The sequence below is a fragment of the Coffea arabica genome, chromosome 8c, assembly GCF_036785885.1.
Source record: "Coffea arabica cultivar ET-39 chromosome 8c, Coffea Arabica ET-39 HiFi, whole genome shotgun sequence".
Lineage (NCBI taxonomy): Eukaryota > Viridiplantae > Streptophyta > Magnoliopsida > Gentianales > Rubiaceae > Coffea > Coffea arabica.
This window is the reverse complement of record NC_092325.1, coordinates 42,654,895-42,667,259: the sequence shown is the minus strand read 5'-3', so window position 1 is coordinate 42,667,259 and position 12,365 is coordinate 42,654,895. Positions and strand designations below refer to the sequence as shown.

Genomic DNA, 12,365 nt, shown 5'->3' with positions numbered 1-12,365 from the left:
ATGTCGCGATCAAACCCGAAATCACAAAGGAAATTTCTTATATTTTGCCCTAAAATATAAGGTCAATGCTCAACGGCTTGACTGTAAGAGTGGTCTTGTGCCATCGCACATGGCAATCTTACGCGTCTTTTGCCTCCGACGGTGCAGCCATCATGGGTCCCAAACAGACTTTAAGAGTAATAGTACTCCCTCCGTTCCGTTTTGTTAGTCTTGATTTTTTTTTCACACAGATTAAGAAAATGTAATTAATTTAGTTGGAAACATAAATTTAGATTAATAATTTCCTAAAATACTCTTATGCTAATCACGAAGAGTGCCAATTAATATCAGTTACAACTAATGAGTTAGTATTGGAAAAACTCAATGTATTCAATGTAGTGGGTTAGTATTTAATAACAATGTATTAATAACAAGATATTTAATAAGGGTATTTTAGACAATTTAAAAGATTACTACATTTTTTAATGGGAAAGTAGACTACAATTTGGGACAGACGAAAAAGGAAAACAAGACTATCAAAGTGGGACGGAGGGAGTAGTATATAATCGGACATTATCTTAAGAGTTTAGCTACCATTTTTGATCAATCGGACTCTCCGCGTAGTCAATTTCAAGCGAAGATGCCCTGGTGCTTGGGGCGGTAGTACGAGTCATTTTCTCTTCCACTGCTTCATTTATATGCCAACGGTGGCTGCTCAACTAATATAACTCGTTCACCATATTTAATACTCTATCCGTCCTATTGAAACTGTCATGCTTTTCATTTTGGTTTGTTCCAAAATGTTTCACATACCTAAAATGACAAATAAATTTTTCTCCTTCTTCTAATTTTACCCTTCTGACACTACCTTTAAATATGTGGGCCCAACATAAATTGTCAAAAGAACAAGACACGCTTTGAAGTGCGTGGCTGATACTAGTCAATGTTTACTAGCGTGCAGTGCAAAATAAGCAAAAAGTTAGTGTAGCTTTAATAATGTAGTGGGCCCAAAGTGTTGACTAGTTTGCATAAACCATTTGAATAACTTCATCCGCACCAGTATAGTCAAAATTTGGACAGTTTGGCGAGGATAATTTAGAAATTACAGACAGCTATCTCTTATTCTTGTCTACTATTGAAAAATATTCCAATTTCCAAAAAATGACAAACTTTTCGGGACGGAGTCTTGTGGTACTACTAGTAATGCGTAAGAACCTTATTGAGGTGCAACTTGGCGTGGTAATCATCATGAGCCGCTGAAAAATGTACTAATGTCTGTTCTACTCTTGGAAGTTGGAACGGGGTAAACTTTTTCTATGATTTAATTTTCTTCTACCAAAGCCCAACACACACACACACACACACAAATGCTGTAGTATACTATAAACAGCATGTAATTTGGCAGCGACTAAATGATTTTAATCGTTTCATTAATGATCACTGGGTTAGCCCATAGTTGAATAAACATGTACTACTATTTAAAAGGCATAATTTTGTTATAAATAAATTTTATATATACTATTACTGTCATTCTATATACTATTATGATTGGATTGTACATATGTTATATATCTAATAGTTACATGATAGTGTATCAATTGTATACACTATTACGATTGGATCGTACATATGTCATATATCTAATAGTGACATGATAGTGTCTATATTGGTAGTATATATAAAATTAATCCTTTTGTTATTGCATAACATCACGCCTTTAAATATATGAAATACCATGGGCAAGGAAAGAAGGGGCAAAAATATAGTTGTCAAACAAATTCATTTAACTAAATTTATCCATACCCACTCATGAATAAATGGATATGTGTATCTTAAATTTTTGCATATGAGTATAAATGGATTACCCAATAATACCAATTTATTACATGGGTATTAACCCATCAAGAATTGTCTTCCCCCAAACATCCCCTCTTCCCTCACCCATTTTTTTCTTCAAATTTTTCATTTTGTCATGATGTTAACTACTTTTGTTTCATTATTATTATTATTTGTTGGTTTTATCTTATCATTTTATTTTCTCTTAGTTTGCTAACTTGCTCATTTTTCAGTATTACCAATTTATGACAAGTGTTAGCCTCTTTTCTTACTTTTGCAAAATGAAAATTTAAATTTACACACAAAAAAATGCTAGAGGTTCAAAATTTTTGAATTAAATTTTTATGTTAACTTTTATAATACATAGTTCAAATTTTTATATTTTTATTGTTTAATTATTAAATAGTATGTACTTTTGCGACATAGAGTATTGATGGGGAAAAAATTGATAATTAGGTTTATTGAGTATTCTAAGTAAATATTTAAAACTAATGATAGGTGCAAAGAATTGTATAAATTGATAACTTAGTTTGCAAAAATGAATTTACAAAAAGTTAAAATAAATGAGTTATAAATGGGTAATTGGATTATCCAATTCATTTTTTGACTTACCCCATTTATATCCATCTAATTAAATTGGTATAAATGGGTTAATTCACGTGTACCCATTACTCATTTTATCCAATTCAAACCCGTCCAAATCACCCATTTTAATACCTCCAGGCAAAAGTAACTCTTTCTTTCTCTTTTATTAGATTTTATTACACCTATCCCTTCTCTCTAGATTTTATGAATCTTAACATCACCAAATTTTGATTTATCTGTACCATAAACTCGTTTCTTGCCTGGTGGGAAAGAGGCGTGGATTCCATCATGACCGCCAAGCCCACGCGTTGGGAATGTAGTATTCCCTAAAGCAACTGAAAGGCGTGAGATATCCAGCAACTAAACCACGCCTTTATGATGTGGCATCTGAATAGGAACGAAGTCAAGAATTGTGGATACATTTTCCCGCGCCTTGAGAAGTCAAGTCTTAAAGGCGCGGTTATATATCAACCCGCCATCGGCAGTTATAAAGGCTGTTTGATTAGGAACCAGAAAGCAATATGGCGAATAGAAGCAATTTTTACAAGAACCCTTCTTACGCTTACAACAGACAATTTAATCTCAACTCCGTCCTTCAAAATCTAACCAGTAATTAACGAATCATTATTTTCCCAATCCTCATTTATCAATGGAAATATTCAGCTTTGCAATTAGGTTTTTTGTTGTCTCTTTTTTTTTCAAATTTTCTTTTATATTTTCAGCTTACAATATCGCCACTGGAAATGTTTCTACTGCTGCTGAGCCAGTCCCTGCCGACGATAAAAGCGTACGACATCGCAAGCGCCGACGGGAGCGGGAACCGCCGGCGGTCCAGATCGATGAAATTGGAGAAAGTAAAGGCCCTATGTCGCACCAGGACTACATTAATAAGAGAAGGTAAGTAATGATAAACCACCGAGTTCTTTTTTTTCTCTCTCTCTCTCTCAATTAATATTGACTAATTTGCTTGAATTAAGGTGCTGGTGAATTGAGAACTGATTAATTACTTGGCTATCAGGAAGGAGGTTAATTCTGCTGCTCAGCCTTATGAAGAACTATCTGCAGATGTATTGGTACTTAAAATTGAATTATGCTGGTTGTTTATTATTGTAAATTATTGTAACTTTTCCGTTAAATTTGATAAGTTTTGAATTATTCTTTTTCATTTTTATTTTGGGTGCAGGGAAGCTCAAGTTCAGTTTTGCATTTAGTACAGTATGATAGTAAGCTCTCGTTTTTCTTTGTGGATGCATATCTTTTTAAACTGTTTGGAGTTTTAGTCTTCCTTGTGAATATGAGTGTTCGCATGGAAATAGGATATCTTAGAAATGCTTGGAAGCAAACAACTATGCAACTTTTAGGTTTCAGGCTTTAGTTTCATCTCACTCTTGGTTTTTTTTTATTATATTTTTTTTAATACTGGATCATGTGTATGTTGGAAGGAAGACAGCTATTGCTACTTGCTATTTCCTTTTCCCCTTGTCCTACATCATTCCCTACCGTATCCTTTTCTAACTTCTCCTTTTCCCCTTGTCTGTTTGCTGTATATATGCGTGGACACCTAAAAACATTTTTGTATGCTAGTAAAATAAATGGCTCCTTTTGTGCCTGCCATTTAACTTGGGCAAAAAATGGAAGTTGAATTTCCTGATTACTGATTGTCTTTGACTATGCTTCCTGTGGTCTAGTTCCCCCCTTTCCGTGGCTTTCAATTGCTTTAACATATTTTCTCCAATAATTATATATTCTATAGTATTGCACTTCTAAGTAATTTCAGCTTTGTTGGTGATTCCTGTTGTCTAAAATCATGTGACGTAAAAAATGTGCAGGCGATTCCAGTTCTTCTAGTGAAGTTGGAGAAAAGCAATATCCTAATAGTGGTTGTATAGGGCTGCTACAATCACTTCCGGACGACCAGAATCCTTCTACATCTGGTTTGTCACTGCATGGATTGAATCTTTAGCATATCTATTTAACAAGGAAGAGTCTGTGTGCATGTGTGTCTATTCAGTGCTTGCAAATTCTTGCGTGCACTGACACTTGATGAAGCAGTTCTGCATTGTGATTCCACTTGAACTTGATGAAACATGCAAGTTCAATTACCTACTTTTGCCAATATTTTGCAAGTTACTAACAATTTAATGCATATTAGCTACTTTGAACTAGTTCTGTTTTGCTAAATGATAGTCTTTTGATGAATTCTCCAGGCAAGTGCTGGTCTTACATTTCAATTTACAACTTTGGCAGTTAGTTTAACTGTCTGTCTCGATATGATTTGCAAATATATGTATTAGTACAATTATTTTCCACAATATCAGCAAGAAACTTTTTGCTGCCTCGAATTTGTCTATTGTTCAGTAAATTATTGATCCCTTTCATTTCTAAGTACAATCTTGCATCTACCATCCCATTGGGTTTCAATTTGATGTTACGTTTTAATAGCTTGTAGTTTGGAACTTCAAGCTGCATCTTAAATTCTGTAGGGTGCAACAGTCTTGGTAGTGAACAAAGACGAACCTCTTGATGCCTTGAGTTTTCATGCCATCCAGTATCTTCTTGTTTATGGCTTTTTTGGCTCAATTTGTATTTTTTATCAGATAGCACAACTGGAGTTGATAGAGTTAAAAGTCGAAGTGAGCAGAGACTTCCTCTACCTGGTGAGCCTGTTTGCGTTGTTTGTGGGAAATATGGGGAGTATATATGCAATGAGGTGGGTATTTCATGCTTCAGTTTTCAGTTCTGTTCTGTTTATTGGGTAATTACCTGACCACCTTGCATATTGCTTAGTAGACCGATGACGACGTATGCAGCATGGACTGCAAAGCTGAGCTTCTACAAAAGTTTAAATCCCAAGAGGTGGTATGTGCTTTTACTTTCATTTCCAGTTGGATTTTACCGTGCATTCTTTCACACATTGCCAACTTTCTCATAATTATACCAGGGTCCTGTAAGCAGCAGGCTTGTTTTCGATTCCTTCTCTCAAGCAGGTGGCTCTTTGGAAGTGCCTGAATCTGTTCAAGACACATGGGACAATGACCGTAATTGCTGGTCCAAGAAGAGATCTAGTCTCTGTACATATGAATGGTAATCTCACGTATAATTGATTTGTCATAATTATATATGTTCATGGGATAGACTAGCAGCTTGGAGCATTTACATATGTTCTGTACCATCTTATGCAAGAGAATGAGTAACTCTCTTCTGCATCATGAATTTGATGATATTCATCTTGCTGTTGTAGCTGGAAATGTCAGAGGCCTGGGCATCTTGCTGAAGATTGTTTGGTGATAACATCTCAAAGTCGGTTCCTTTCATCTGGGGAGAAATCCATCAAGGTACTTGTTTTCTTTTTAGTGTTTTAGAGAGTTTATGGTTGATGGCTGTAGGTCACTGTCAGGGAAAGTCATGCTGGGAAATTTTTCTTCGACAGGAGGGATCAGTTCAGAAGATACCCAATCCTATACCCAGAGAGCTTCTTCAATTGTACAAAAGGTTTCAAAATTTCTTTTATGCTTAGCTTGGATTTAGATATAGTATTTCTATTTGAAGTGTCATTGGGCTATCCAGTATTTTTCTGGTTGGAAATATCTCAATCAGAAATTTAAAGAATGAAGTAGAGAAACTGAAACGAAGGGTTGGCTTTGAGACATGAAGCTGTGTAGAAGAAACTAGGTTCCTTTTCTTGTCTTAGGTTGGATTTGGCTATGCCATACACTCAATGATGTTGAAACAAACACGCTATTTGAATATCCTTTAGACAATGGCATTTTCAGTTTGTTAGTAGCATCTAGAAAATGATGTAAAGATTTGATGCATTCAGCATCCAGTGAAATATCATCAGACCAGACAAAAAGCAATGGATATACGTGCCACTAGGATTTGTTGATCTGTACAATTTTATTCAAATTTTGTGGCTGTAATCATGTGCTGAACCATGTTTCACTTCTTTGAACTATAACTTCTAATTATACATTAGAGCTACTTTATCAGTCATGGAACAACCAAATGTTGAATTGTTTACTACATGCATCTGAGTTTGTACAATTATTATTCAGAATGGTACATGTCATTGTCTCTGTCCAGCAATGTTTTATTCTTTCTGGTCTCTCCTTGTCTGCAGATGTCATAATATTGGCAAAACCTTTTTGACTGCAAAATGTAGTGTTTGCCGTGGATCAACAACTCTGGCTACATGTCTAAACTGTAGTAATGCATTTTGTGACAGGTACTGAGAATTACTTTTTTGGCTGCTTTTGTCCTTACCTGTTGATGATGTTATTATATATTATTTGCCAGTCTCTAAACCCTTGTCAGTTTATTGTGAATTGTGAGTTTTGGATAGAGAACATGTTGAGTGGGATTTCTGTACTGGCGACTAATAGTAGAATTTTGTTTCTTTGGGTTTTGCTTCTCTAATCAGGATGCATGTGGGAGATTGGCTTTGCAAATGATAAAATTGACAAATTTGAATAAGAGAAACTATTTTGTTTGGGTAATGTTCTGGAATGCAAGAACAAAAGGCTAGAAAGTGAAGTAGCTGTTCCTTTGTTTGAGGATTAGGTGTGTCAATGTTTTGTTTCTTCTCCAAATTGTTGAAAAATGCCTTAAGTAAACTAGCAAGTTGAAGGCTTGGAGGATGTTTAAGACTGTTTTTAAGAACTTCATCAATATGGCAAATGAAAAATCATGATGAATTTAAATCCTAATACACGGAAATGCCCTGGATGAAAGTGGTTGGTGAACTGAATTTTGGATATATCCAGTGCAGGTCATTTGGCAGACCACATTATGGCACACTCCTCTCATCGACAGTTTTACTCCTATAAACTTAAGCGTTTGGTAAGAATTCATTCCTATTCTCTGCCTCCAATTTCAGTATATTTTTATTTTTATTTTTTGGGTGTTTTAGAAGTTGAGCCTGCTCTGTACTGTGGCTTGTTGAGTTTCTCTCTCAGCTATGTATCTCTCCAGAGTGAAGGTTTAAAGTTGTTGCATTCTTGACTGCTATGCTCTTAAGAATTCATTCTAGCACCAGATATATAAATATTATTGCACATTTCTATGGACTTCTTGTGAGTTCTTGGATGTAAACATGACCAGTTATGTTTCTGGGTTTTTTGAGTTCCACTGTGTGAAGGATAATCCTTGGATTGTGTTTATCATCCTTCCATTTTTCATATTTTCTAAAAGCTTCACACATGCAATCCATATATACCTCCCAATAACTCCTCATTCTTTAACTTAGCAAATCTGCCATTTGCCGAAGAGATGGTTTCTCTTTGGGAAAGTGCAGAATATTGCCCATACATGCCCCAACTTAAGAGTGGTAATGGTAATAGTAGGTTTTGAATTGCAAGCTATTAAAACATGGCAAGCTGTGCCTTGAGGAGTAGGAATACATTTCATGTGTAACAGACTAGCTGACTTGTCCAAGCTGATATTTTGAAGAGACATTAAACTTTGGACAGGCACCTTTCGGATGCTCCATGTTAGCTAATCTGGTTAATCTACTCATTCACAAGAGCTGGCCACCAATTGTTACTCACTTTTCAATTTGGTTTATTGTTTTTCCTTTATATTGTTGTGATTACTAATATCTTCATTCTGGAGGGGTGTACTATAACTGTGATATCTTTAAATTCTTAGTATTGATCTTGATCTTTCTGTCATGTTTTATTCAATTTGCATAATAGGTCAAATGCTGCAAATCGACATGCCAGGTGACTGACATCAAGGATCTCTTAGCTTGTCATTATTGCCTCAACAAAGCTTTTGACAAGTTCTATGATATGTACACTGCCACATGGTAAGTGACATTAGAGGCTGTTTTTGGGTTGGATAGCAATATTGATTAATCTAAAACACCATTTTCCCAGTTTCTGTGTGGAAACCTGATGTTAAGTCCCAAATCCTATCAAAAATTGATTTTTACTCACAAATTGATTTCATGAGTTATATGTTACACAAGTTTTGATTTGCCTTCCCTAGTTTCATACTTTTTGTTCTCTTGAATTTTGATATTAGGTGGATCGAATGTGTTTCAAATTGTTTATCCCCCTTTTTCCTTGGTAATATGGATTGGACTTTGTATCATGAATATCAAACTGTCATAAGATCCTGGTGACATTTAGATCAGACTCTTCTTTCTTGGTGGCACTGCATACATCTTTGTGCTTTTGCCATTTTGCTTTTGTCCTCCTCGTTGTAAGCAGGAAGGTCATTCTGTGTTCTAGATACCATTTTAGATAGTCCCGTGGTTGAATTGTTTTACGAAAGACCCATTTGGGGACCCCCTTTTTAGTTTGGATTTATGTTGTTGCCCTCTTGATTACCTAACCTTAACTATTCTGAGATGACAAAATTTAGAATGCTCAACCACAGGCTATTATTTCTTCTTCTCTATTTCCTCATGAACAACCGATTGCTTGCAGGAAAGCAGCAGGGCTTTCTATTATCTGGGGTTCTATTTGCTGCGAGGATCATTTTGAATGGTAAACATTTGCTTCTCCAAACAATTTGCTTCTGCATCAAGAACCAATTATTTCTATATTTATAACTGTCCCAACCATGAGCACATGATGCAATTTTACAGGCACAGAATAAATTGCTTGAGTGCAAACGTAGAAAACAGTGCCTATATTGTCAAACATCATGGCCAAGACCAGATTCGGAAGCCTATCCAGCTGAGTGACTTCATCTTCTAAAGAGGTATTAGAGTTGGAGATGCATATGGCGACCAAAGGCAAATAAATATGGGGTGGATGTACGCTGGCACTTGCAAGCAGTGTAAAGAAGTGGGTAATATCTACATCAATCTCCAGAGGCCGCGGGGCAACATCAGGGATGCAGTGCTGTTGAATTTCTCGATATATTCCAGCCGTTGTATGTCTATTGTGCCCATCAATTGGAGGGTGTGGATAGATCCAAGAAGTTAGAAGTTGCTGCATACTGGCCATCTCATATGTGCCGAAACTTCTCAGAAAAAAGATGTTGATAATGCATCGTAAAAAAAAAGCCTGTGAAGCCGTGACGTTTTCCTTAACAGTGTCCATATAGCATTGTCGTTTAGTAAGCCTCGGTTCTATGGGATATCCTTTTCGCTTGTCCCATTATACACTGCAGCTATCTGGGATTGCTTTTAAGTCCTTTTTTTTTTTTTTTTTGGGGGCGGGGGGGGGAATCAGATCTTGTATTTTTGTCAGCTTTTAGGAAAAAAAAAAATGGAAAAAGAAGAGATAAAAGAAGCTGTGAGTAGCTCAATCCTCTGGGCAGCAATGTTGTTTTGCTTCCATTAATCAAGGAGATGAAATTTGATCTTCATACATAACCTCATCCATGAAGTTTATGTTTGTAATTCCCATTGAGGAACTCATACGAAATACTGTACTAAACACGCATTTCCGATGACTTTCATGCAGCATAAGTTCATGAATTGTCTCCGCAAGTCACCCCACCCTACTGGATTAGTCAGGCGAAAAGTTTCAACAATTACGGAGTAATTCTACCATCCAAGCCCAGCGTAATTTTTTTTAAGTCACAAATGTTTTACTTTCAAATCTACGACTCTTTATTTAAAATGAAGAAGGGGAATGTTACTTGGGGTCAGATTAAGGATTGACACATTTAATTTGGTAAAAAGGAAAACATATTTAAAATTTTTTCTTTTTGCTATTGTAGAAAATTGAAAAAAAGATTTTGCAGAATCTTGCTATGTTTTTGCCGTACTTGGACCTATTCTTCCTATTGGGCTTTCTTTAATAAAAGTCCGGGAGCCCAAGTCTTTTAACCCAAAAGTATAAATAAGTTCCTTCGGATCGTCTTCCCTCATTTCGTTCAACAAATTCGAACGAGATTAGGGTTCTGACTTAATTTATATTCTACCGTTTCCTTTCCGGTCAAGAAATACTTGAAGAATCAAATTCGAATAGAAAGCTCCATACATAATTCAAGCTGAAAAGATGGGAGGTCACGGTGGCCTGAATATTCTTCCTCAAAAACGATGGAATGTTTACAATTACGAGAACCGCGAAAAAGTCCGGCGCGATGAGGAAGCCGCGGCTAAAGAAGAGCAGCTCCAGCGCGAACAATCTCGCAAGCGCGACGCCGAGCTCCGCCTCGAACAGCTCCGTCGAGCACGAGGCTTGTCTAACACCTCAACCTCCACGGCTGAAGCCATAGCCGTAGCTCAAGCCCAAGCCGATGAAAAACCGGCTTCGGTAGAGTTGAAATCTGAATCCGACTCAAAACACATGAATTTGTTCGAAGGAATTCGAATTTTTGATCCGATTGATGAGGTTAGAGAAGTTAGCAGAGATGAGAAGAAGGAAAAGAACAAGAGAGTGAAGAAGGAGGAGGTGAGGGTGGTGACGGCGGAGGACGAGAAGTATAGGCTAGGGTATGGACTGGTGGGGAAGGGTGCGAAATTACCGTGGTATATGGCGAAGCCGGGTGGAGATTTTGCTGATAAAAAGATGGTTGCTGATGAGGATCATGATTATGGTGGTAAATTGGAGTTTGGGAGAAGGAAGGATCGTAGCAATGTTGGTGCTGATAGTGAGGGTAGTAAGAAGAAGAAGAGTTTGAAGGAGTTGAGAGAGGAGAGGTTGAAGAGGGAGAAGAGGGAAAAGGAAAGAGAAAGGGCTTTGTTGGGGGAGAAGTCGCGCAGGGATGGAGGATTTTCACTGCGGAGATGACTATGAGGTTTGAGCATTCTCCAAAGTTGGGTGCTATTTTTCATTTTCTGATCTGCTATATTGCATTTCTCTATTTAGATTGATTATTGGTTTGTTGGGTGGGGTGTTGTGTTAGTAATCTGAATGGAGCAAATTAATTTGTATGGACTCTTTTTTCACTTTGGCCTGGAAGCTGATTGGTTTTTTAACTGTATGATTTTGCTAATGCTTTTCCCATGTTTTATTCGCTGATGAGATGGATAGTTTTGGCTTTTCGCTGTATCTCTATTGAAAGATGTTACTGTTGGTTGTGATTTAGTCTGTTTTCAAGCAAACTACTGTAGTTTATCATGCAAGTCTGAATTTTTCCTGATGATCAAGATTGTACATTCTCCTGCGAGTCATCTATTTGTAATACATGCTTGTATCTTACTACGTGATGCTTGGTATTGAGCAATTTTATGGTGTTCAGAGGTACTTGACATCTATTTGTAAAAGGATTATTTGCTGATGCTCATTGGTTTTTTAAAAACCAGTGACCATCAGTTCAGTTGGTTGTTATTTGCTTTAAGATATTACAATCAATCTTCTGATGTTGCATCTTTCATTGCAGAGGTGAATCATACTTTCAGTTTGGAGCCGTGCTTATATCGGAGTCATGTACCATAACATTTCTTATTTTTTGGCACTCTGTTTTCATTGGATTTTCACTTTCATGAAAAATTTTTGGACACTCTATTGTTAACTGAGCTGATGGTCTGAACGTCCTCAGAAAAGCAAGATGTGGAAGATTCTGCTGTTATTGTGGAGTTCTCGACATGAATTGTGGCCCTTTTTTTTGCAATCTTACCTGGCACGAGTCTTCTGTCTCTTCTGGTACAAGTTGAATGGCAGGCAGCTGTGTCAAACACCCCCTGATCTTGTAAATAGCCAATTAGTTGGAGAAAGTAACGTTAACTTGTGTTTTGCTCCTTGTACTTCGCTGTTACATAACTAATACGATGCTCTTGCTGCAACTGCTAAGTTGTCTATTGCAGTAAACAAGGAATATTATTCTTTTGGCCTTTTGGATGTGTGCCTATGGACTGATTATTGTGTCAGATGATCTCAAAAAGAGGGTAAATTGCGCGGTAAGGGGTCTGTTGATGGTCGGTGTGGATACATGACTGTGGATTGATTAATGTATAAGCGCAAAGGGAGAATTGCAATAGGCAGTGGGTCTGTTCCTTGGGGAATCTCTTATCAATCTGTTATAATTTGCCAAAATGCTGCCTTTGTTTTGTATTCGTCATT

The 12,365-nt window shown here is 36.7% G+C and overlaps 2 protein-coding genes across 4 annotated transcripts; both read left to right on the top strand.

The window, feature by feature from the left end:
- The first annotated feature begins 2,861 nt into the window (after positions 1–2,861).
- Positions 2,862–9,727, top strand: LOC113702712 (uncharacterized). Of its 2 annotated transcripts, none has more exons than XM_027223843.2 (15): positions 2,862–3,009; positions 3,123–3,297; positions 3,419–3,473; positions 3,584–3,623; positions 4,230–4,334; positions 4,998–5,110; positions 5,191–5,256; positions 5,342–5,484; positions 5,642–5,735; positions 5,831–5,892; positions 6,521–6,625; positions 7,164–7,239; positions 8,094–8,206; positions 8,832–8,891; positions 8,993–9,727. In XM_027223843.2, exons 1-15 carry the CDS (start codon positions 2,922–2,924, stop codon positions 9,102–9,104), a joined length of 1,407 nt encoding a protein of 468 aa, XP_027079644.2. In that variant the 5' UTR covers positions 2,862–2,921; the 3' UTR covers positions 9,105–9,727. The 2 variants fall into 2 exon arrangements, with proteins under 2 accessions (XP_027079644.2, XP_027079643.2); XM_027223842.2 differs by having other exon boundaries at positions 5,191–5,259.
- A 491-nt stretch (positions 9,728–10,218) lies between these two features.
- On the top strand, positions 10,219–12,137 carry LOC113702658 (uncharacterized). Of its 2 annotated transcripts, XR_003451236.2 has the most exons (3): positions 10,219–11,100; positions 11,686–11,732; positions 11,845–12,137. XR_003451236.2 is itself a non-coding variant. In XM_027223768.2 (2 exons), the coding sequence occupies exon 1, from the start codon at positions 10,359–10,361 to the stop codon at positions 11,091–11,093; it is 735 nt and encodes a 244-aa protein (XP_027079569.2). In that variant the 5' UTR covers positions 10,219–10,358; the 3' UTR covers positions 11,094–11,100; positions 11,686–12,137. The 2 variants fall into 2 exon arrangements, 1 of the variants encoding a protein (XP_027079569.2); XM_027223768.2 differs by having other exon boundaries at positions 11,686–12,137.
- The last annotated feature ends 228 nt before the right edge of the window (positions 12,138–12,365 follow it).